Source organism: Carcharodon carcharias, chromosome 2, assembly GCF_017639515.1.
Source record: "Carcharodon carcharias isolate sCarCar2 chromosome 2, sCarCar2.pri, whole genome shotgun sequence".
NCBI lineage: Eukaryota > Metazoa > Chordata > Chondrichthyes > Lamniformes > Lamnidae > Carcharodon > Carcharodon carcharias.
In genome coordinates, this window is record NC_054468.1 from 93,436,694 (window position 1) to 93,461,265 (window position 24,572).

Here is a 24,572-nt window from a genome sequence, read left to right on the forward strand (position 1 = left end):
TAAACAATGTTAACAAGGTTCTGGCCAATCTTATAGATTACTTCCTTCAAGCATTCAAAAGAGAAAGTACTTACTAACATGATCTCCATATACCAAGATAATTCAAGTAGGTTTAACAGCATTAGAACGAAGGAAATGAAAATTCCACAGAGGCTCAAGTAGCTTCAAACAACCAAAACCGAGGAATGGATGACATTTATTCAAGAGTATGAAGAGAGACAAGGGGCAAATGTTGATGGTCATCATTAGGGAATTGACCAGTGCTGGGGAGGTCACACTAGCTTAGCAACAAACCAACAAAATAACGATACTCAAAAAGATGACAAAACAATCTAGAAAACTGCATTAATCATACATCAAAAATGATTAAAAGAAAATTGCAGTTGATTATTGGCAGCAAGCATGGGGCAGAATTTTATGGTCCCTTCCACCTGCAGGATCTTCCGGTCCCACCGGAGTTAATGGAGTTTTGAATGGCTCGTTGTATTTTCCAGCCCTGCCCCCGCCACATCAGGTCTGTAAAACTCCACCCATGAGGATTGCCAGCACGTGAACAAATTAGCAAATAGCAACTGACAGAAAGGCAAAGATCCTGCCTGGGCAATCTCCTTGATGATGCAATATTTGAAGTCAATTGTCAAAAGCTTATAATTGTATACTCAGACTTCCAGAAAACTCTTGACAAAGCTGTATACATAATGCTGCTACATACACTTACAACAGCAGGACCGCAAGGGAAAACAGCAAACAGATAAGAGATTGGCTAAAGGGTAGAGAGTAATAGAATGCTGCTGTTGCAATGGGTCAGGGGTGAAGAGTGAAGTGAATGGATCCCACTTGTTTCTAATGCACATTAATGACTTGAGTTCAGTGTAAATTGATCAGATTCCCAGATGACATTGGGAGCCTATTGATAAAATCTGTAATTGGATTAAATTAAATATAGGTAAGTGAAATATTGGACAATGTATGTAATATGAACAGTACTGACATAGTTACAGGTGAAGTTGAGAGTGATCTAGGTGTTAGAGGATTTAGCAAGGTTACAGCTTCTGATCTTTAATCCTAAAGGAGCACCCATTTCACAGGAAGAAAGGACAGTGAATAAATTCATTGGGATTGCAGGGATAAGTATAGAGAGAGGGCAAGGCTGCAGAGCATAAACAAGTGGATTTACATCAATTCCAAGTCAGTTGGTGAAGTATGAAACTAGACATCAATACTTTTCTTGATGATAGGTTTATTTACTGAATGCAGCATTACAGAATGCCTGCTTCCTACCTCCCAATCCAGTGTCTCTTTTAAAACATACAAAAAAAAAATCAATAAAATAAACTAATTAACATTGAAAACAGCCCCTTAAAGGGGCACTGGAACAAAAGGATAAAGGTTTAAAGGAAACATAACAAACTAAATGAAAATGTAACTTTATGGGCTAACAATGCACTCCAACCCAATCCAGTGTCTCAGCGTCCCTCTTTATACTCTTTTGAGCATAATCAGTAAAATAGACTAAGTAACAAATTAACTAATTAAACATATTGACAGACCCTTAAAGGGGCAGTCTGTCTTTATACTTTTTTGAAAACAGATTAAACAGATTAACCAAATAACCAATTTGAGAAAAGTCAATTAAACCAAATAATAGCCCCTAAGGGACTCTGTACTGAAAGAGAAAAAAATTAAAAGATCCTTACTAAATTAAATTAACAAATCATTTTGGGGCTGATAATGCACTGCAGCCCCAAAACAGATTGACTGCTTCCATCAGTAATCACTCGGACAGCAAATGCTCCCAGTCAAGGAACTGATCCCCAGTCTCCTGCATGACAGACAGGGCCACTAACCACTATACTAATGAGCTCTAAGTATTCAGTTAAACAATGCCTTTCACCTCTATATCTGTGCAATATAATTAACATGACACCGACAGAAGGTAGGAAGGTTAATTTAGGGATCAGACCAGGGTTTCTACAGTTCTGATGAAAGGTCATCGACCTGACACGTTAACTCTGTTTTCCTCTCTCCTCAGATGCTGCCTGACCTGTTGAATGTTTCCAGCATTTTCTGTTTTTATTTCAGGATGTCGACCTATAACTGGAACTATCCAGCTGCTGATGGAGGTAGTTAAATATGCAGCGACTGGTATCCTGGGCCTGAGCAGGAGTGAGGCCCTTTGTGTCCACTGCTCTTGACTACTTCAGGGAGGGCTTCAAATATCTTGGCCTGATTTGCCCAGTTACTGTGGAGTAGCTATCAATAAAACAATTAAAATTACTTAATACTTCAAATCAATTGGGTGCAAATGGGAGGATTTCATGCTAAAACAGTAATGTGCTCCAGCCGGACTAGACTGCAGTACTGCGTTCAGCTATGGTCACCCAGGCGGGGAATCCACAGGTTCAGGTGGAACAGTGGTTTCACATCCACCCATTATTACTGTCCTCTGACCTGAATGAAGAGTTAACTCAGGCAAGATGTAAAGCCGGATTTCCCAAGGGATAGATTAGGCTAAAATTACCCCTACTAGAACACTCTAGAAACTAGTGCGGAGGTGAGCCAATCCCTGGTGCCTGGGGACTGAGTCATGAGGAAGCCTCCCTTTGACACAGCTTTTGACAGCAAAATACTCCTCATTATAAGGTAGTGGACACAATTTAATCCAGGCAACATGGGGGTCTCGCCTACTGGCTGGAGAGCCTTCCACTGGGGAAGGCCCACCAAACTGAGTGGTTGCCATCGGACCATACCTGGGATTAAGGATGCCGGGAGCAGAAATCCCACCCCCAGAGAGCTGCGGGTCAGTCAGAGGTTGGCAGCTCTCCATTGCAGGCAGCATCACTGGGAGCGGTAGCAGCTGCCAGCAATGCACTCACCAGAGGTCCAGGATCAGTGAGGAACCAAAGGCCAAAGATGAGTGAGGTTGGAAGGGGGCCTTGGAGAAGGAGGATCAGAGGCAAGCGCATGGAGGTAGCTTTCAATGACTTCCCCAAACCTACCTCCAGGGGGTGAGGGAGGCATTAAATTCCACCCACTAAATGGCATCGAGGAAAGGGTACTCCAGAACACTAATTTACATGAAGCTGTATGAGTGAAGGGACAGAGGGAATTGGGACACAGGATGTCCTTGTGCCAACCACTGGTACAACTAAAATGCTTTACCACATGTGTCACTGGGATCTTACAGTGGAGCTTTGGGCATCTGAACTGATCAGGAATGGCCTCACAGTATAGCATCTCCACAGTTTCCTGAATAACACCTGAGTGTTCTTTAATTTCAATGTGGAAGAAAGCCTCACTCTACAGGTGGGTGAAGCCATTGGCAACGGAAGATAGTGAGGGTAGTGCCACAGTCACAGCATTGCTTAAAAGGACAAGCCACAGCTGCACAGTAACTGTGCCCAGGTCACTTTCTCCCACACTCAAAGCTCAGTTTTTCTGCCATTTTATGCTGTGCTGTTATTGTAAATAATGACAAGCGGATTCTCAGCACAGTGCCTATTCACTGGTTGGCATGTGATTGATGCGAGTTTGAGTTGCCATGGTGCAGCCCCCCATTTAATGCTACATATCTAACCAGCTGCCTCTTGTGACTCCCTTGTGCACAGAGTAAGCCTCAGGGCTTGGCTGCTCAGACAGTCTACTAGATTTTGAGGAGCCCTATATCAGCTTGGGCTGTGCACTATGAACGCATATGTGAGTCAAGCACGCTGAGTACTGACTGCTCCTGTGGGGCTCTGTCATCTCTGCCCAAGGTGCTGAACTTAGCACTTCTAGGGAGGGTATTGATCATCAGACCCATGAAGTGCCCCCCAACTGCTCATGCCTTCCACTCCTCACCTCTTGCTGCCTCCTTGCAGCCAGGCATCCTGTCCCTGCCTTCTTTCACTCTGTAATACCGCTACTAAGTTTAATTTGTCCTGGGCTCCCCAGCATCATTTCAGCACTTTGTCTCTTTCCCAACCGCAGTTCTCTTGATCATGGAGAGTATTCCTCCTTCTGTTTCATTGGCTGCGTACCATGTGATCAAAAATGGTAAAGGCAGGAATTAACCGCCTTTCTTTATAATACAAAAGGAACCCTGAGTTAATCCTCAATAATAAATCTCCCGTTACATCCAGCTATTGCATCTTGCTAGAAATTCTGTCAGTGTTTGTAGCTACTTTGATGTTGCAAATTACATTGGAAAGGAAGAAAAATACATTAGTTACAGCTCAGGTGGGAATTTCTGGCCAATTACCTGATGTTGGGTCTGGCAATGGCATTACCAATAATGAAATGAACTTTTTCCAGGTTTGACATTGGTCTGTCTGTGATAGAATTTTCACCCAAAAGTGTCTCTTCGCCATGCGATGGATTCTGTGGAACCTGTGACATCAACCAGAAGATCAATGTTTACCAGAGTGTTTTGGAACCAGATTAGCAGCATTGCAGGTTTAGAACTATCTCACTGTTCCCTCATTGTCTCTGGGTCAAAATCCTGGAATTCCCTCCCTAACAGCACTGTGGGTGTCCCTCCACCACATGGACTGCAGTGGTTCAAGAAGGCAGCTCACCACCACCTTCTCAAGGGCAATTAAGGTGGGCAATAAATGCTGGCCCAGCCAGCGATGCCCACATTCCATGAAAGAATAAAAGAAAAAGCTGGATTGTGTGCCAGGTCCAAGAGCTGGGACAATTTGCCAATGTGAAAATGGTAGAGTTTGGTCAGGTATTTGAGATATAACCCATCTGCAGGGTTAAATTATAGAGAAATATTTGTTCTGGTTTTCGAACAGCCATGCACATGGTGAGTAAGGTCGGTTAATGGCCCCATTATTTACAGGGAGCGTGCAGGACAGAAACGCGGCAAAGCTGGGGACAAATTTAACAGCAGGAACTCAAGATCATTTTATTTTCTTGTGTTTCCTACCTGACAGTCTGACCAATTGCTGGGCAGGAGAGCAGCAGCAGGAGGTGACAGTTAGGGGACTCTTGAGATGGTGATCACAGGGTGAGCTGTAATTCAATGGTTGGGGGTTGGGAAGTTGGGATTGTGGCGGTGGTGGGGGGGGTACTTTAGCTGATTTCAGGGACCTGCTACTTCTCCTGTCTCACAGGAATACTGTAAAAGGTACGTCCATTCTGGAGCTGGCAGCTTCCATCCCCCTTTTGTTTCCCATTGCCACGGCAGACCAGGCTGGCAGCAGTTCAATTTAAATCAGGCTCCCAAAAGCACTGTGGAAGCCTCTTTTAATATGATAATGAAGAGTCGTGACTCCCCAAGGTGGGACACACACATGACTTGAAAACCACTACCACAAAAATAGCAAACAGCCGCACACACAGCTAGTTGAACATGCATTTCCTGCTTTTTTCAGGATTAGCCAGCAGCCCCACCCCTGAGCTCCTCCTGCCAGTCATGTGGAAATTAATATCAAGGCCATTGTATCAGAATATAGAGGGAGATAAACTGCAACACAACCCTGATGGACCTCCACCTTCAGTTGGTAACAACATTCCCCAAGATCCAAATATCCAATCCTTCAAATCCTTACAGGGGAGCTAATAGATCAATGTCAGGAAATAAGAGACTGTGGGTTTCTGGTGCAGAACAATGAAATAAATACACCAGTGTTAAGTAGTCACTATGGGTTACCAGCCAGGGAAAAATTTCATGAGAAACACAACCATGTCATTGCCATGCATTAGCACTGTTCACATGTCAGGATGTGTTACCATGGTGGCAATGTTGGTTTTAAGGTTAAACATCATTCACATTTAACTTAGAGGACAGTTTCTTGTTCAACTTCTTTGGAGTTTCTTCCATTATTTGAGCCCTGGGAATGAAGGGAAGCTGCCAGTAGTAGTGAATATCTTGCAAGGGAGAAAAGGAGCAAGGAATATCTAGCAGTATTCGGAACCACAAGTTCCCAAATCATCTCTTCTCCTGGTCATACTCTACATCACACTTGCTTTCCTGGCTGGGAAGGGTGGGGTTTAATTGACCTTTGATGGCAGAGCCTCCTCCATGATCTCAATGACTCCACCAGGAGGAGGCACAATTCAAGCACCACAGGAAGAAAATGTCACCACTGGGTGGAGGTGTGAAGGTTTGGGGGGATGGGGTGTGGTAGTGTGGTGGGGAAGGGGACGATGTAGGATGCTTTTATGTTTTGAGTCTATGAGTTCACTAGTCGAGGAAACTCGAATTGCATGCCTTCATATACGCTTGTTAGTTGATGCTTACTCCAATAATGGAGAGAGACTGACATAAGAACAAACTGTGATTGTTTATTGCAACAGAAGGCAAAGCACTAAATCCTTGCATGGTCCCACAACCACCTCCAGCTCTAGACTTACAGTTAACCAGCAGCCTATGCTGTACATTGATTGGTCAGTACTGTCACATGGTTAGTTCACTTGCATTCTCTTAAAGGTACATGGTACTCCACTTTACCACAGATACTCGTTTCTCTGACCCTCCACAGTGGCCTGGATGAGAACTAGGAAAACCCCCATGATAGAGGCAGGCTGGCTCATTTATAAGTGAAGCCTGAAGGTCTGTTGGGATGGGATCCACTAGTTTGTGTCGGGACTGTCAAATAGGGGAGAGTGCTATATAAACACCACCTCCAGCTGGAGAAAAGAGTACATTACAACATTCAGCTCGTAAAACACCCCTGCAGATGGTGGTTCTGTAATATCCTGTAGCCCCTTTGTGAATTTGATTGCACAATGCTAAGCTACTGTTGCACCAAGATAAAAGGCAAGCAATAAGGAATAACTGGTAGTTATGTGCATACGGCCTTGTCCCATCGTTAAGGGTCTCAAAGTGATTCACACTGTGAATTAATCTTTGAACACAGTGACTAGGGGCACTCAGCCTGCATCAGCAACATCCACAAACAGTGCTGAGGGTAAATGACAGGTTTGTCAGTTTTTGCTAGGTTTTGAAGGGTCGATGGGTTGCTAGGATAGCTCCTCTGGTCAGTAATGCCCACCTGCACCGCCAGAAATAACTTTAATATCTCTATTGAAGGTACTTGCAACAAATAGCCAACAAGTCGGGGAGATGGTGGCCTGGTGGTAATGTCACTGGCCAGGAATCCACAGAGGCCCAGGCTAATGCCCTGGGCGCCTGGGTTCACGGCAGCTGATGGAATTTAAAAATTCAATTCCTACAATCTGGAATATGAAGCTAGCCTCAGCAATGGTGACCAGGAAACTATCAGCGATTGTCGTAAAAACCCGTCTGATTCAATAAAGGCCTTTAGGGAAGGAAATCTGCTATCCTTACCCAGTCTGGCCTATAAATGGCTCTTGATCCACAGTGATGCTCTCTTAACCAACCTCTGAAATGGCCTAGTATTCAGTTCAAGGGCAAATAGAATAGGCAACAAATGCTGGCCTTGCAGCGACATCCACATCCCGAGAGAGAGTAAATTAAAGAAACCATGTGGCCTTCCCTACTGCACTGGCATATCATTCTAGATTAGGTCAGCCAACATTCAAACAAGATAAGTGGCAGCACTGGCATTGTTAAACAAAACGGCATTAGTCAAAAGAATAAAGATAATCTGATTCAAGGATTAAGCATGTTCCTCACGTACAAACTATGCACAATGCAGGCAGCAGTGTGAAGGCATTTAAGAGTTAACTGTACCTCATCCATAGCCTGATTTGCTGAGTTGCTGTGCTTCTCAGAGGCCTGAGCAAATGTCCTGGGCTCTGGTAGATCTCCCATGAACCTCAGAATAATATTCCAGACTGCCATGGAAGCCTAAGATGAACAAATTTTGTACATTAGTAGGAACACATATACTGGTGACCAAAGATCCCTGCCACATGTATTAGTGATTTCTATCCCAATTCTGCCCTACAGGTCAATAAACACACTTCCACCTTAATTCTGCCCCACTGATCAATAAACATTTCTACCTTAACTCTGTGCAAAGAACCACTTCGCAGGCCCCAAAATCTGTCCTTTTTCCGTTAATCTTGATTTTACTAATACCATTCTTTGTCAATGTAAAATTTCAAAAGCAGAGTCTGGCTATCTCTCATCGTAGCAATCTCCTTAACTCAAACACCCTCTTTGCTAAGAGAACATGGTGCCATCAGTCCTGTGCACTGACCTGTGTTCTAACAGACAGCATTACGGGAAATATATCTCTTTTATTAATGCAGTCACTCTGAACCCACTGAGCCAATTTCTCTTCCAGGTGGAAGGAATTCACTTACCAGAACATCAACTTCATCTTCATGGAAGAGCAGTGGGCGACGGAGAGCTCGTTGAATGTGAGTGTGGGTCGAGGAGCCCTGGAAGTAAGTGGCAGCGTATTTTGGAAAGGTGTACTGGGCAAGATCGTCCTCTTCATCAGACTCAGAGGATAGAGAGATATCATCCAAATCAAACTCATCAAGTTTCTCCTGTTTCACTTCCAAGTCCTGAAAAGAAATAACCAGAACATGAGCAGGAGGAAGAGACTCCAGTCATACAGTGTTCCCAGTGCTACTAACAGTGTTCCCAGTGATTCAGAGATCACAGTCATACAGACAGTGTTCCCAGTGATACAGAGATCCCAGTCATACAGACAGGGTTCCCAGTGATACAGACGGCGTTCCCAGTCATACAGACAGTGTTCCCAGAGATACAGATGGTGTTCCCAGTCATACAGCGTTCCCAGTGATACAGATGGTGTTCCCAGTCATACAGACAGTGTTCCCAGTGATTCCGAGATCCCAGTCATACATACAGTGTTCCCAGTCATGCAGAGATCACAGTCAGACAGTGTTCCCAGTGATACAGATGGTGTTCCCAATCATACGGACAGTGTTCCCAGTGATACAGAGATCCCAGTCATACAGACAGTGTTCCCAGTGATACAGACGGCGTTCCCAGTCATACAGACAGTGTTCCCAGAGATACAGATGGTGTTCCCAGTCATACAGTGTTCCCAGTGATACAGATGGTGTTCCCAGTCATACAGACAGTGTTCCCAGTGATTCCGAGATCCCAATCATACATACAGTGTTCCCAGTCATGCAGAGATCACAGTCAGACAGTGTTCCCAGTGATACAGACGGTGTTCCCAATCATACGGACAGTGTTCCCAATGATACTGACAGTGTTCCAAGTCATACAGACAGCGTTCCCAGAGATGCAGAGATCCCAGTCATACAGACTGTGTTCCCAGTGAAACAGAGATCACGGTGATACAGATAGTGTTCCCAGTGAAACAGAGACCCCAGTGATACGGACAGTGTTCTCAGTGATACAGTCAGTGTTCCCAGTGTTACAGGTAGTGTTCCCAAAGATACAGAGAGCCCAGTGATACAGACAGTGGTCCCAGTGATAAAGACAGTGTTCCCAGTCATACAGAGATCATGGTGGTACAGACAGTGTTCCCAGTGATGCAGACAGTGTTCCCACTGCTATGGAGCTCCTGGTGATACAATCAGTGTTCCCAGTGATACAGAGATCCTGGTGATATAGGCAGTGGTCCCAGTGATACAGACAGTGTACCCAGTGATACAGAGCTCCCAGTCATATAGATAGTGTTCCCAGTGATACAGAGATCCCAGTGATATAGGAAGTGGTCCCAGTGATACAGACAATGTTCCCAGTGATACAGAGATCCCAGTGATGCAGACAGTATTCCCAGTTATGCAGAGATCATGGTGATGCAGACAGTGTTCCCAGTGATACAGAGATCCCAGTGATATAGACAGTGTTCCCAATGGTAGAGAGAGCATAGTGATACAGACAGTGTTCCCAATGATACTGACTTTATTCCCAGTGATACAGAGATCCCTGTGATACAGACAGTGTTCCCAGTGAGATAGAAATCATGGTGGTGCAGACTGTGTTCCCAGTGATACAGAGATCCCAGTGATACAGACAGTATTCCCAGTGAGACAGAGATCATGGCGGTACAGATTGTGTTCCCAGTGATACAGGATTCCCAGCCATATAGAGATCATGGTGATACAGACAGTGTTCCCAGTCTTACAGACAGTATTCCCAGTGATACAGAAATCCAGGTGATACTGATAGCATTCCCAGTGATACAGGCAGTGTTCCCAGTGATACAGACAGCGTTCCCAGTCATACAGAGATCCCGGTGGTACAGTGTTCCCAGTGATAGAGAGATCCCAGTGATACAGACAGTGTTCCCAGTGATAGAGATCACAGTAATACAGTTTGTGTTCCCAGTGATACAGGCGGAGATCCCAGAGATCCCAGCACCAACATTGTCCCCAGTGATAAATACAGAGATCCCAGTCATGCAGACAGTGTTCTCAATGATACAGATAGATTCCAGTGATGTAGACAGTGTTCCCAGTGATACAGACAGGCATCCCAATGATACAGAAAGAGAACCCAGTAATGTGGGTGGATATCTTAGTGATGACAGATGGAGGTCCCAGTGATGCAAGACTGAGATCCTGTGATACAGACAGTGTTCCCAGTGATACAGACTTTGTTCCCAGTGATACAGGCAGTGTTCCCAGTGGTACAGAGATCCCAGTGATACAGGCAGTGTTCCCAGTGATAGAGAGATCCAAGTGATACAGACAGTGTTCCCAGTGATACAGAGATCCCAGTGATACAGGCAGTGTTCCCAGTGATAGAGAGATCCAAGTGATACAGACAGCGTCCCCAGCGATAGAGAGATCCCAGTGATACAGACAGTGTTCCCAGTGATAGAGAGATCAAAGTGATACAGACAGCATTCCCAGTGATACAGAGATCCCAGTGATACAGACAGTGTTCCCAGTGATGCAGGCGGAGATTCCAGACATCCCAGCACCAACAGTATCCTCAGTGATAGATACAGAGATCCCAGTCACACAGACATGTTCTCAATGATACAGATAGATTCCAGTGATGCAGACAGTGTTCTCAATGACTGAGGCAGAGATCCCATTAATGTAGAGATTTCAATGTTACAGTGTTCCCAGTGATAAGGTGGAAATCCCAACATCACAGGCGGAGATTCCGGTTATACATACAGAGATCCCAGTGAAACAGTGTTCCCAGTGATGAAGTCAGAGAACCCAGACAGGCATCCCAGATATGCAGATGAATATCTTAGTGATGACAGAGATACCAGTGATACAGGCGAAGGTCCCATGTGAATGAATTGTAAAATCTGACGGGTGTAATAATAGTGTTTGGTGCAAAAACACACATTTGGTTAAAACGTGCCCTGGCGCCTTGTCTCTCCAACCTGCACTGTCCTCAGGCTAAGCCCCTCACAGGCAGCTCAGGATCAATTCACCAAATAATAAATGTTACCTCGAAGCCCTGAGGACCTGGGCCCTCCTGGCCTGCCAACACAGATGGCAAAAAGGCAAAGATATTGTCCACCATGTTGAGATCGTTGAGGATCTCCGTCTTTGCTTTCTGCTTTTTCAAGTACTCCTCCCTCTGCTGCCTCTCATTCTCCACGTCCAGCTTGGCAATACGTTTCAGATGTTCCTTCAGAAAGAGCAGATCTTAGATTTAGCGCAGACCTGAAGAAAAGGAAGACGTTGGAGGAAACACCACAAAGGCACTCAAAGTGAGTTCCCCTTTCAGACGGCAGCTGCACTTACGGGAGTGTTGTAAACCCACTTCCAAATCTGTGGTTCCTGCCAGGATTCTGGCATCTGGGAATCATCCCACTGGTAAACTTGCAGATTAGGTCATGTCAGGCACAGGTCTATCCACACAGTTACTGCACAATGTCAGCTCTGGTGCAGTGGGTAGTCCAAAAGGATAAGGATTCAAGTACCCCCCTCACCTGTGTGCCCTAATAGATCTTTGAGGCTTGATTCCTGCTGCTAAAAGAGTCTGTGAAAAGGTAAGGCAAACTAGGTTTACAAAGTGTGCATTCGATGAGACTTGCTTAGAACTGCTGTCAGTGAGAAGGCTAGATTTCAGATAAGCAGTTATAGAGTTCTAGTGATTGCATTGAGCAGACTGAATCTGACTTCCTAATTACAGCTGAGTATATAACAAAGTGTATTGTAAGCTGCCAAAAGGATATTGATAGCTTTTAATTCTGAAAGTAAACACTTCTGTGTTGTATATAAAACATATCCTTGCACTGAAGGAAGAAAAATAGTACAAGTACCAGACCTTGTATCTGGGAAGTTCGGGACCGGATGTGTGCCAGGTTTGGGGATTTTACAGATTTTGAGTTCTAGACCTAGCATGCACTTATAATATAAGAATTAAAACATGAGAAATAAAGAATAAAAGGGTTTTATTTAAATTGCTATCTAGGGCTAGTTTTCGGATCCTTCTGGATTTTGGGATGCCAGGTAAGGGGGTCTGGCACCTGTACAGGTATTAGTTGCATCAGGTGAAGGCACCACCCTCTCCCCGCTCAGCAGCCGAACTCTCGTACAACTACTCTCATACCCCATCCCCAAAATTTTCACCCTTGTCTCATGAAAAGTCTGATGCATTACAATGGGGTCACACCGGGAAAAAAGATTGGGAAGCACTAGACTAGAGTATTTCCAGAGATGAGGGGATTAAAGTTCCATGGATAGACTCGAGGCACTGGTGCTGTTCTCCTCAGAGCAGAGAAAGCAAAAAGGAGATGAGATAGAGCTTGTTTAAAAGTCATGAAGGGTTTAGATAGAGTAAAGAAAGTTAAACAGTTTCCAGTGGCTGGAAGTTCGATAACGAGAAGGCCCAGATTTAAGATGATGGCAAAAGAATCAGAGGCAATGTTAGGGGAAACTTCTTTAACACAGCAAATGTGTTATTAGGATTTGGAAAGCACTGCCTGATAGGGTTGTGGATACAGATTCAGTAGAGGCCTTCAAAAGGGAATTGGATAAATACTGGAAGGAAAAGGAATTGCAGAGATAGGGAGAAAATGTGGAAGCGTGGGACTAACTGGATTACTCTTCAAAAAAGCCAGCGCAGACTCAATGGGCCGAATGGCCTCCTCCTGTGCTGTACTATGATTTCATGATTCTATGATTATCACACATTGCTATTTGTGGGAGTTTGCTGTGCTCAATTTGGCTACCACATTTCCTACTACAACAGAGGCAACATTTAAAAACTGTTGGTAAGGTGTTTAGGGATGTCCTGAGGTGGAGAAAGGTGCTAAATAAATGCAAAGCTTCTTTTTTAATCTTTACTGTAAATGCCTCTTCTCACATCTTGATGTGAGGCTGCTGGGCTCCCACTGAAAACCAGACTGCTCTCACCAGTGACTGTTCTCACTGTGCTCACCAAAAGACTGCTTATGGGAATTCATAAAAGGAATTCTAATTTATTCAGTCACTTCAAAGCACAGCATTGGAATGAAGTTTCTATTTGAGGCAGTTTTTTTTCCTCAATATTTAAATTTTTAAAAATCTAAGCTGTCTGGGTCTCAGGAGGTGTTGGCCAGTTTGTGGGAGATTGCTAGGCTGTGATGCATGGACCAGAGTTGGAGTACAGGATGTACCCTGAAGCTGGTGTGGGAGAGAAGGTCTCATTTGTCAGACAAAAAGGAAAAAAATCACAAAAGCTGGATGAAAGCAATTACATGAAAAGGATTGAACTGTGAATGTTGTTCAACAACGTGTTTGTGAGACTGGATTGTTAGGGTGTGCTCATACCGATTTCTTCTCCTCAGCCTCTGGTTTCCCCTGCGTCAGTCCCACCACCTGCACCAGATGCTGTTCCTCAACAAAGCGAAGCTTCTGTGGTCCAACACACCTTTGAACCTACAGTGTTAAAAAAGGGAAACAATTAAAGATTCTTCACCTTATGCTGCCAAATCAACCACAACGCATCCACAATCACATCTCAGCCACACACACACAGACCCTCCCCCTCGATCACTCACAGAACACAGGCTCTTGCACTCAATCACACCAAGAACTCAGGCCCATCCCTTCAATCACTCCCAGAACACAGACCCTCCCACTCGATCACTCACAGAACACAGACCCTCCCCCTTGATCACTCCCAGAACACAGACCTTCCCCCTCGATCACACCCAGAACACAGACCCTCCCCCTCGATCACTCCCAGAACACAGGCCCTCCCCCTCAATCACTCCCAGAACACAGATCCGCCCACTCGATCACTCCCAGAACACAGACCCTCCCCCTCAATCACTCCCAGAACATAGATCCTCCCATTCGATCACTCCCAGAACACAGACCCTCCCCCTCAATCACACCCAGAACACAGATCCACCCCCTACACGCTGACTCGGCCCCCCCCCCTCAATCACTTACCCCCACACACACAGTGAGTGCTGCACTGTCAGACAGCAGTGCTGAGAGGGTGCTGTACTGTTGGAGGGTCAGTACTGAGGGAGCGTCACATTTTCAGAGGGTCACTACTGAGGGAGAGCTGCACTGCCAGAGGAGCAGTACTGAGTGACTGCTGCACTATCAAAGGTGCTGTCCTTCAGATGAGACCTGTAACTGATGCCCAGTCTACCTTATCATGTAAACACAAAAGATCCCATGTCAATATTCAAAGAAGAATGAGAAGATCTTCCTGATAGTCTGGCAAATATTTATTCCTCAATCTTCATCATTACAACAGATTACCATACTGCTCCTTGTGGGATCTTGCTGTGCTCAAATTTGTAGCGCCCTTTCCCACATTACAATAATGAGTGCGTTTCAGATTTATTTAATTGGCTGTAAAGCAATTCAAGATTGTGAAAGGTGCATTGTGATTGGAGGTTCTTTCTATCCACCATTGCCTCTGTTCCATCACTTACATCTCTCCTCTTTTTCCGATATCTCTTTCGAATCAGCATTCCCCTGGCATACGCCTGGATAGTGGCCAGAGCTTCCAGTCGTTTGCTTTGATTTTGTCGAACCAGGTATCCCCGGCACTGTGCTTGGAACAGGATCATCCTCCTGCGAGTTTCTTCATATTCTTTAGCTATTTTCCAGGAGCGAAATAGTGCCTGTAATCTCTGAAAACCCTGCCTCATCTCGGAAAGAAAAATCACAATTGTCACAAACAAAGACTTTACATCACACAAGGAAACCACTCAGCCTATTCTAGCTGCGCTAACTCTTTCCTTGAGCAATCTAACATTAATCCCAATTACCCACTCTCTCCCTATAGCCCTGTATCAACCCCAAACTAATCCCACTGCCCCACTCTCTCCCCACAGTCCTCTATCAATCCCAAACTAATCCCATTGCCCCATTCTCTCCCCATAGCCCTGTATCAACCCCAAACTAATCTCCCCACAGTCATGTATCAATCCCAAATTAATCCCACTGCCCCACTCTCTCCCCATAGCCCTGTACCAACCCCAAACTAATCCCACTGCCCCACTCTCACCCCGCAGTCCTCTATCAATCCCAAACTAATTTCACTGCTCCACTTTCTCCCCTTAGCCCTCTATCAACCCCAAACTACTCTCACTGCCCCACTCTCACTCCATAGCCCTGTATCAATCCCAAACTAATCCCACTGCCCCACTCTCTCACCATAGCCCTGTATCAATCCCAAACTAATCCTACTGCCCCACTCTCTCCCCATAGCCCTGTATCAATCGCAAACTAATCCCACTCTCTCCCCATAGCCCTGTATCAATCCCAAATTAATCCCACTCTCTCGCCATAGCCCTGTATCAGTCCCAAACTACTCTCACTGCTCACTCTCCACATAGGCCTATCTGCCTCGAAGTAAAACAACTTTCATTTATATAACATAATACTGTAATATTTCAAACCTCCCAAAGTAATTCACAGGATAGTTATCAAACGAGATTTGACACTGAGCCACATGAGGAGATATTAGGGCAGTTGCCTAGGCAGCTGAATGCACGATCACCAATGGTGGAGCCATTAAAATCAGGGATATGCAGGAGGCCAGAATTGGAGCAGTTCAGAGATCTCAGAGGGTTGTAGGGCTGGAGGAGAATATTTAGATAGTATCCAGACTAATCCCACTTTCCAGCTCTTGGTCTGTAGCCCTATTGTTGACAGCACCTCAAGAGCATACTTAAGCATTTTAACTAGCTGCTTTGAGAGGATCTGCTGCTACCAGTCTTTCAGACAGTGAGTTCCAGAGCCTCAACACCTTCTGGGTAGAAAACACTCTCCTCAACTCCCCTCTAATCCTTCTGCCAATTATTTTACATTGACGTCCTTTAGTTATTGACCTCTCTATTAAGGGAAATAGGCCCTTCATAACCACTCTATCTTGGCCCCCTTATAATTTCATACATCTCAAATAAATCTCTCCTCAGCCTCATCTGTTCTAAAGAAAGCATCAGCAGCCCATCCAACCTTTTCTCATCACTAAAAATCTGCATTCTAGCAACATCTTTATGAACCTCCTCTGTGCCCTCTCCAGCATGATCACATCTTCCTGTAATGGAGTGATCAGAACTGTCCAAAGTACTAGAGCTGTGGCCTAAATAGTGTTTTGTCCACTCCCAGCATAACTTCCAATACAAAAGCAAAATACTGTAGATGCTGGAAATCTGAAATAAAAATAGAAAATGCTGGAAATAGACAGCAGGTCAGGCAACATCTGTGGAGAGAGCAACAGTTAACGTTTCAGATTGGTAACCTTTCATGTTGAGGATTTCCAGAATTTTCTGCTTTTATTCTAGCAGAACCCACCCCCACCTAACCCCCGACCCCCTGCTCTCCTATTCTATAAAGGATAGTATCCTATGCTTGGTGAGAGTTAAGACAGAGGTTTGGATCAGCTCAAGTTTACAGAGCCTAGAAAATGAGAGACCATGGAGCCATGAGAGCATTGGAATAGTTGAGTCTAGGGTAACAGATGAGAGGTTCAGCAGCAGGTGAACTGAGACAGGAGTGGAGTCATAAGATGTTATGGAGTTGGAAGTAGGCGGTCTTAGTGACGGCACGGATATATGGCCGGAGGCTCATGTGGAGTCACAAACGACACCAGGGTCATGAACACTATGGTCCAGTATCAAATAGTTGCATGTCCACTGTCCCACCCTCTCCCCAGAGCCTGTGTTAAGCCAACACTAACCCTACTGTCCCACAGATTCAGAAGTTTCAAATAATTATCCCATTTTCCCTCAAAAGATGCAATGTTTTTGCCAGCAACTCTCCATGTGGCAAAGCATTCACTGCTCAAATCACACTCTGGGTTTAAGGAAATTTGCCCCAGCCTCACTCCAACAACCTGGTTCTAACTTAAATGCTGACCCACAGTCACTGACTCCCTGACTAGAAGAAATATTAATGGCCCAGATCTTCCGCAGAATGCCAGTCATCATCAGATTGCCGCTCTGCTCGAACCTTTCCACACCTTGACACTGCTCTACATTTCTTGCCGAGTCTTCCGAACCAATGTTTCTCCAGAAGTGCAAGCGCAGCGTCCCTCTGAAAGCTCCATTGCAACAGTGTAGTTCAGGGCAAGACAGGACATGCCCCCTTTTTACAACATTAGCAGCCGTTTGGGAAGTTTAAAGGTCTATTGTGAATGTTAGTGAATGGATGAATGCACAGGGTGGGTGAAGTAAGCGGGTAGGGTGGCAGATGGGTAAGTTTTTCTTATTCATTCCTAGGATGTGGGCGTAAATGGCTAGGCCAGTATTTAGTTCCCATCCCTAATTGCCCTTGAGAAGGGGGTGGTGAGCTGCCTTCTTGAACCGCTGCAGTCCATGATACACCCACAGCGCTGTTAGGGAGGGAGTTCCAGGGTTTTGATCCAGTGACAATGAAGGAACGGTGATATATTTCCAAGTCAGGATGGTGAGTAACTTGGAGGGGAAATTCCAGGTGGTGATATTCCCATCTATCTGCTGCCCTTGTCCTTCTAGATGGTAATGGTCATGGGTTTGGAAGGTGCTGCCTAAGGAGGCTTGGTAAATTCCTGTAGTACATCTTGTAGATGGTACACACTGCTGTTACTGTACATCAGTAGTGGAGGGAGTGAATGTTTGTGGATAGGGTGCCAATCAAGCAGGCTGCTTTATCCTGGATGGTGTCAAGCTTCTTGAGTGTTGTTAGAGCTGTACTCATCCAAGCAAGCGGAGTGTATTCCATCACACACCCGACTTGTGCTTTGTAGATGGTGGACAGGCTTTGAGGAATCAGGAGGTGAGTTACTCATCGCAGGATTCCTAGCCTCTGACCTGTTCTTGTTGCCACAGTATTTATATGGCTAGTCCAATTCATTTTCTGGTCAATGGTAACCCCCAGGATGTTGATAGTGAGGGATTCAGCAATGATAATGCCATTGAATGTCAAGAGGCGATGGTTAGATTCTCTCTTGTTGGAGATGGTCATTGCCTGACACTTGTGTGGCACAAATGTTACTTGCTGCTTGTCAGCCTAAGCCTGGATATTAAGCAGGTCTTGCTGCATTTGGACATAGAGTGCTTCAGGAGTCTGGGGAGTCACGAATGGTACTGAACATTGTGCAATCATCAGCGAACATCCCCACTTCTGACCTTATGATGGAAGGAAGATCACTGATGAAGCAGCTGAAGATGGTTGGGCTTAGAACACTATCCTGAGGAACTGCTGCAGTGATGTCCTGGGTAATTGGGCGGGGAGGAAGATAGGGTTTGTTCCAGGGCCGGGTGGGGAGTCAGTGTGAGTGATTGGTGGATCAATTCTGTTGTTAGCCAGGAGTTACACTAGGATTTTTCTGTCTAACATTTCCTGGGTAACTATTCAGGTCAGTCCCACAAAACTGCCCTAAGTCCCTGACTCTAACTCAGAGTTAGACACAGAGTTCAAGTTTCCTGAGCAATTCTCATGCAGGTCAATGCGTCAGGACTTCCGCACTGTCCTGATGCGCATCTTGGGTCTTAGAGACTGGAAGATCAGGGCCAATTTACGTTATTGACCCAGTTAGCACCATGATGCCCTGGAGAGACTCTGATAGACTGCTGTCAAAGGTAAATATAGGAGGAAGAAATTACCACTTGGCACTTCTTGCGACACTGTGATCCTCTCCAGTGACTCTGGATTATACAGGCTGCACCCTTCTGTCTCAGGAAATTCTTCCTGTAAAAGCAGCAACAGAATAAAAATGTCAAAGTAAAACCACTGCAAGTTTCCAAACATAGAAACATAGAAAATAGGAGCAGGAATAGGCCATTCGGCCCTTCGAGCCTGCTCCACCATTCATTATGATCATGGCTGATCATCCAACTCAATAGCCTGCTCCTGCTTTCTCTCCATATCCTTTGACCTCTTTCATCCCAAGAGCTTTATCTAACTCCTTCTTGAAAACATACAGATTCAACATTTTCTTCATGTCTGATTTCATCCTTTGTATCTCAGTCTGGAAGTGAGAGAACTCTCCTCCAGTCAGTGAGAGGGAATGGACCGTCCAGACAGTCCATCCAGACAGGCTGCCTAGACAGACAGGCCACTCTCCTCTGGTCATGTATAAGAAATAATAAGGACTGAACTGGAGCTGGTGGATGTTATTGAATAGGTGGTTAATACTGGTGGATTGTTATTGACTGAGTGAACGTCATTAGATATCGCTCAAGACAGAACATCTCATATTGTAGAAAGACACCGAGTGAATAAATACTCCACTCTCAGCGCTATTACCCGGGTTTGACCTGGTTTCTGAACGTGAACACGGGCTGATCTCTAACTCCAAATATAATTCAGTGATCTGACCTTCGGGGCTGAACACAAGCTGACCTCATCCCCTCATCTCTGGATTTGCATTCATTCTGCTTAGTAAACATCCTGTTACATTACTGAACATCTGTATCCCCAAACAGGGCACTCAGTGGATTTTGTGCTACTGTACAAGCATTTCCTGTGTAAGATGATAGTGTGCCCTATGCTTGTTCTCCTGTTGAGCTGCTTTGCTTGTCTTCCCATAGAATTATAGAAAATTTACAACACAAAAGGAAACAATTCAGCCCATCATGTCAACGAAGAGCCACTCAGCCTAATCCCTCCTTCCTGCATTAGGCCCATAGCCCCACAGGTCACTGCTCTTCAAGTGGACATCCAAGTAATTTTTAAATGTGGAGAGAGTCTCTGCCTCTTCCACCCTTTCAGGTAGTGAGTTCCAGATCCCTACTACCCTCTGGGTGAAAAAGAATCTCCTCTTCTCCTCTCTAATCTTTCTACCAATTACTTTACAGCGCTGCACCCTGGTTTTTAACCTCTCTGCTAGGGTAAGTAGGTTGCCTCTATTTATTCTATCCAATATTGAACCTTTTATATGAATAAAATATTGAACCTTATCTATGCAGAGATGACACTAGTTTCTGTTATTTGTAACAGGTTTCGTTCACAGTGCTTTAAAATGTCTACTCCATGCTTCTGCTCTAGCTTCTAGCTCTTTCTATAGTTCATTTACTATTTTCTGTGTCCACATCCAGGCTTAACCAATCAAGCACAATGAGCATCAATAGTAAACAGACTCACATAATCAAACACAATGGGCTGAATTTTTCTGTCGGCGAGCAGGGGGCGGGGCCCGCTCACCAACGCACAAAATATTGCGGGATGACATCGGGATGAACCCTCAACATCATCCCGCCCCATTTAAATCTTCAGAAAGGCAGGGGCACAGTGAAATCAGCTGTGTGCCCGCAGACCTATCAATGGCCAATTGAGGCCATTGACAGGATAATTAAAACAATTAAAGGACCTGCCCGTCCAACCTTAAGGTTGGCGGGCAGGCGGGCTTCTTAAAAAACATGAAAACTCATCCACCGGCAGGATGAGGTTTCATGTAGGGTTTAAAAAACTTTAATTAAGTTTTAGTGAAACTTATTAACATGTCCCATCTCGTGTGACATTGTTAAGGATTTTTTTTCTATTTTTAATGTTTGTACAACTGTCAACGATCTCCTTGAGGCAGCACTTAGCCTCAGGGGGATGTGGGCTCTTTTGCACGCATACACGAAAGAGCGCACTTCGCATTTGGGGAATCCCCGCCTGCCCGCACAGGGAGTGCATAGCGCTTCCCGCCGGATGTCACGCTGGGTGGGCCTTAATTGGCCCGCCCACTTAAAATAGCAGAGAGGCCTGCTTTCCTGCGGGGATCGGCTCCCCACCCGCCGGAGATTGGGTCGGGCCCGCCCGCCTGGAAGGCAGAAAATTCTGCCCAATGACAGAACACTACATCTAGCTCCCTCATAATTTTACACACCTCAATTACGTCACCCCTCAGTCTCCTCTGTTCCAACGCAAACAACTCCAGCTTATCCAATCTTTCCTCATAGTTAAAATACTCCAGTTCTGGCAACATCCTTGTAAATCTCCTCTGTATCCTCTCCAGTGCTATTGCATCTTTCCTGTAATGTGGTGACCAGGACTCAACGTACACTGTGGTTTAATTTGTGTTTTACACAGTTCTAGCTCTTATGTTCTATGCCTTGGCTAATAAAGAGTTGGTGGTCAACACAGGGGCACAATGGGTGCTAACTTCCAGTGCAGAATGTATTGAAATGAATACAAGAAAACCGACAGTGGAGTGGTAATTAAGACCAAAGTGTTTTGAACACTGAAGTGATGTGCAGTTGTTAGAACCCACCTGTCTTTGAAACACCGCATGACCTTCTGAATCATCAAGGCCTTTGCTGTCAAGATTCTGTCTCGCTCGAGCTCCAGGGACAAATGGTCTTTCTCCTGGAAAGGAAGCAAAGCATTTCGGGACTGCACAGCATAAAGAGCTCGTCACCACAGGACGGGGTGGTAGGTGGGGGAGGCGGAGTGAGGACCGAAGCAGCAGAGATATCGCAACAGATCTGTATAAAGTCAAGGATTCTGTGAAGTATGTTGTGTTCTATCCTACTGTAAGGGAAATAACTTTCCTTATGCCTCAGGCTCACTGCCCACCTTCAATAAACTGGCTGAAGTCAGGAGGCTTTATTCTGAACTTAGAGGTTAGAATGAGTTTAGAAAATATTCGTGCCAAATATGGTCAATCCCTTTCAGATACTCTCAGCATTTTATGCAGGGAGACAGTGGCGTAGGGTAATGTCACTGGACTAGTGATCCAGAGGCTCAGGCTAATTCTCCAGGGTGAAGCTGTAACACCTGCCACTTTACCTCCTCACCCTCCAAGTCCCAAACACTCCTTCTAGTTGAAGCAGTGATTTACCTGCACTTTTAACATTTTACCTACTGTATTTGCTGATCACAATGCAGTCTCCTGTACAGTTGGGAGACCAAATACAGACTGGGTGATCGCTTTGTAGAACACCTCTGTTCAGTCCACCCATGACCCAGATCTCCTTGTTGTTTGCCATTTCAATTCACCATCTTGCTCTCGTGCTCACCATCTTGCTCTGTCCCCTGCCTGCTACAATGTTCCAGTGAAGCTCAATGCAAAGCTTGAGGAACAGCACCTTATCCTCCGATTAGGCACTTTACAGTCTTCTGGATTCAACATTGAATTCAACAACATCAGACCATGAAACTCTCTCCATCATTTTGATCTCCCCACCCGCCCACCCCAAAGTGCCAGACTGTATCTTGCTCTCATGTTTTGCTTTCAGATTCTTTTGATTCTGCTATTGATCCTTTTTCTGCTATTAACACATTCTGCTGTTTTGCTTTCAGACAGTGCTGACCTTTATTCCGCTATCAACACCTGCTTTAGTATTTACTGTTATCATAACCACTCCCTTTGTCTTGTGTTTCATGACATCTTTGCCATTTAAGCTCTTCTGACCTCCCACCTATCCCTGACCTTCTATTTTGTTCCACCTGCTCCTCTCTCCTTTTCAAAAGCATAAAACCCACAACATTTCTTCCCCTCTCCAGTTCTGATGAAGAGTTATATTAGACTCAAAACATTAACTCTGTTTCTCTTTCAACAGATGCTGCCAAACCTGCTGAGTTTTTCCAGCATTTTCTGTTTTTATTTATATTGCTTTTGGGACATGGGTTCAAATCCCACCATGGTAGCTAATGGAATTTAAATTCAATTAATAAATCTGGAGTATGAAGCTAATCTCAGTAATGGTAACCATGAAATGACCAATTGTTGTAAAAACCCATCTGGTTCATTCATCAGGAGGGAAATCTACCATCCTTACCCAGTCTGGCCTACATGTGACTCCAGACCCACAGCAATGTGGTTGACTCTTAACTGTCCTCTGGAAGAACCTAGCAAGTCACTCAGTTCAAGGACAATTAGGGATGAGCAACAAATGCTGGCCTTGCCAGCGATGCCCTCATCCCTTCAAGGAATAAATTTTTTAAAAGTCATAGGTTTGTATGCAGGTGAGATTTTAACCTCCTGCCTTGCATGGAGATGGCCATGAGCTGCCACACCCCTGTTCCCTGTTAATGCTGAGCAGGTAACAGAGTTACACATTATCCCCAATTTCAAATTTACCAGGCAAATTTTGACTGCTGCAAAGTTGAAGTCACACCATCATCAATCACCTACCCATTTGTAAAAAGGTCAATTAAGAACCATTAAAAATAATTCCCGACCTTTCTTCATGAGTCCAGACCATCATCCCTGAATCAATCAGCCCACCATGGTAACTGAGCTAACATTGATCCTGAGGCAGTTACAAATCTTGGTGTAACAGCCTCTGGTTTAATGTTTCAAAACCTGTAGCTGACCATAAAACACAGGAGTACACTGATTGGGAACGGTATGCTTTTAAGCTCCTGCGGTCCTGATGTATGTAACTGCTATGGGATTCCTCGCTATAGGTACCCTGTGAAAAAGACCGATGTAAATGACAGGCCTGGTTGAGAACAGGTTTCGCCTGCGATATGCACTAATTGTTTGAAGCCATCAGGTATACACAACCTTTAGGAAGATCTTTGTTCTGCCTATCTTCCAGTCTCCATTGTTTCCGATCACAGATTCGGCAATCTGTTTGCAGCACAAGTGGGCATTCTCCTGAAATTATAAAGAGGGAAAGTACATAGTGATTTATAAGGGCAATAGCATGTGATACAAACGCCACCAGACAGTGAGATAAGACTCCTTGGCTCTACTGATATACTGGGAATGAGATTCCATAAGGTGCTGTAACAGTATAGTGAGTATCGTATCTTCATTGCAAACCTGTTGTATCCTGGTATTATATGAATTTATATCTTGAATTGTTGCTAAAGGCTAGAAATTCCTTTGTGAGATAACAGCCCAGATGGCAAAATGAAGGCTAGAATGGGAGGGAACTCTGTTGTGTCCAAATGAAGCAGGCTCAAGGGCCCCTAGAGTCCACTCCTGCTCCTACTTTTGACATTAATAATGTGGATTCAGTGGAGAATTGCAGTTGTCTAGTTAAAGAGGCCAATTAAAGGGCCCTAAACTATAAACTTTCCAGAGCACTTCTTTAGTTAGCGTTAGATGGTAGAAGGAACGGGAACATGTGGAAGGTGAACTGAAACAAACAAAAAGAGGATGTGGGACGGTCGCTGAGACAAAACACAGAGTGACACAGAGTAAACCACAAACTGACCTACGTAGAACATCTCACTAGCACCCTGTAAGTGCCCATGGCACGTGGTACCACAGAACTGCATGAGAGGGAGAACTGAAGATCACGAGATAGGTTATGCAGAAGAACCCTCGGTCATTTTGATCCCATTCTGTAATAATACCAAATCCCATGTCACCCCATTAGAGAGACCCCTTAACATTCAATGGCATTACCATC

The 24,572-nt window shown here is 44.9% G+C and overlaps 1 protein-coding gene across 1 annotated transcript in view; it reads right to left on the reverse strand.

Annotated features, from left to right (window-relative positions):
• Positions 1-24,572, reverse strand: part of LOC121287874 (unconventional myosin-VIIa-like) — a 217,143-nt gene that overhangs the window by 138,151 nt on the left and 54,420 nt on the right. Inside the window, exons 17-26 of the mRNA XM_041205870.1 lie at positions 23,717-23,809; positions 21,476-21,570; positions 18,882-18,966; positions 14,721-14,939; positions 13,597-13,704; positions 11,285-11,467; positions 8,224-8,430; positions 7,646-7,762; positions 5,782-5,836; positions 4,241-4,349 (exon numbers count right to left, since the gene is read on the reverse strand). Coding sequence (XP_041061804.1) covers positions 4,241-4,349; positions 5,782-5,836; positions 7,646-7,762; positions 8,224-8,430; positions 11,285-11,467; positions 13,597-13,704; positions 14,721-14,939; positions 18,882-18,966; positions 21,476-21,570; positions 23,717-23,809 — 1,271 coding nt within the window. The remainder of the gene's footprint in view (positions 1-4,240; positions 4,350-5,781; positions 5,837-7,645; positions 7,763-8,223; positions 8,431-11,284; positions 11,468-13,596; positions 13,705-14,720; positions 14,940-18,881; positions 18,967-21,475; positions 21,571-23,716; positions 23,810-24,572) is intronic.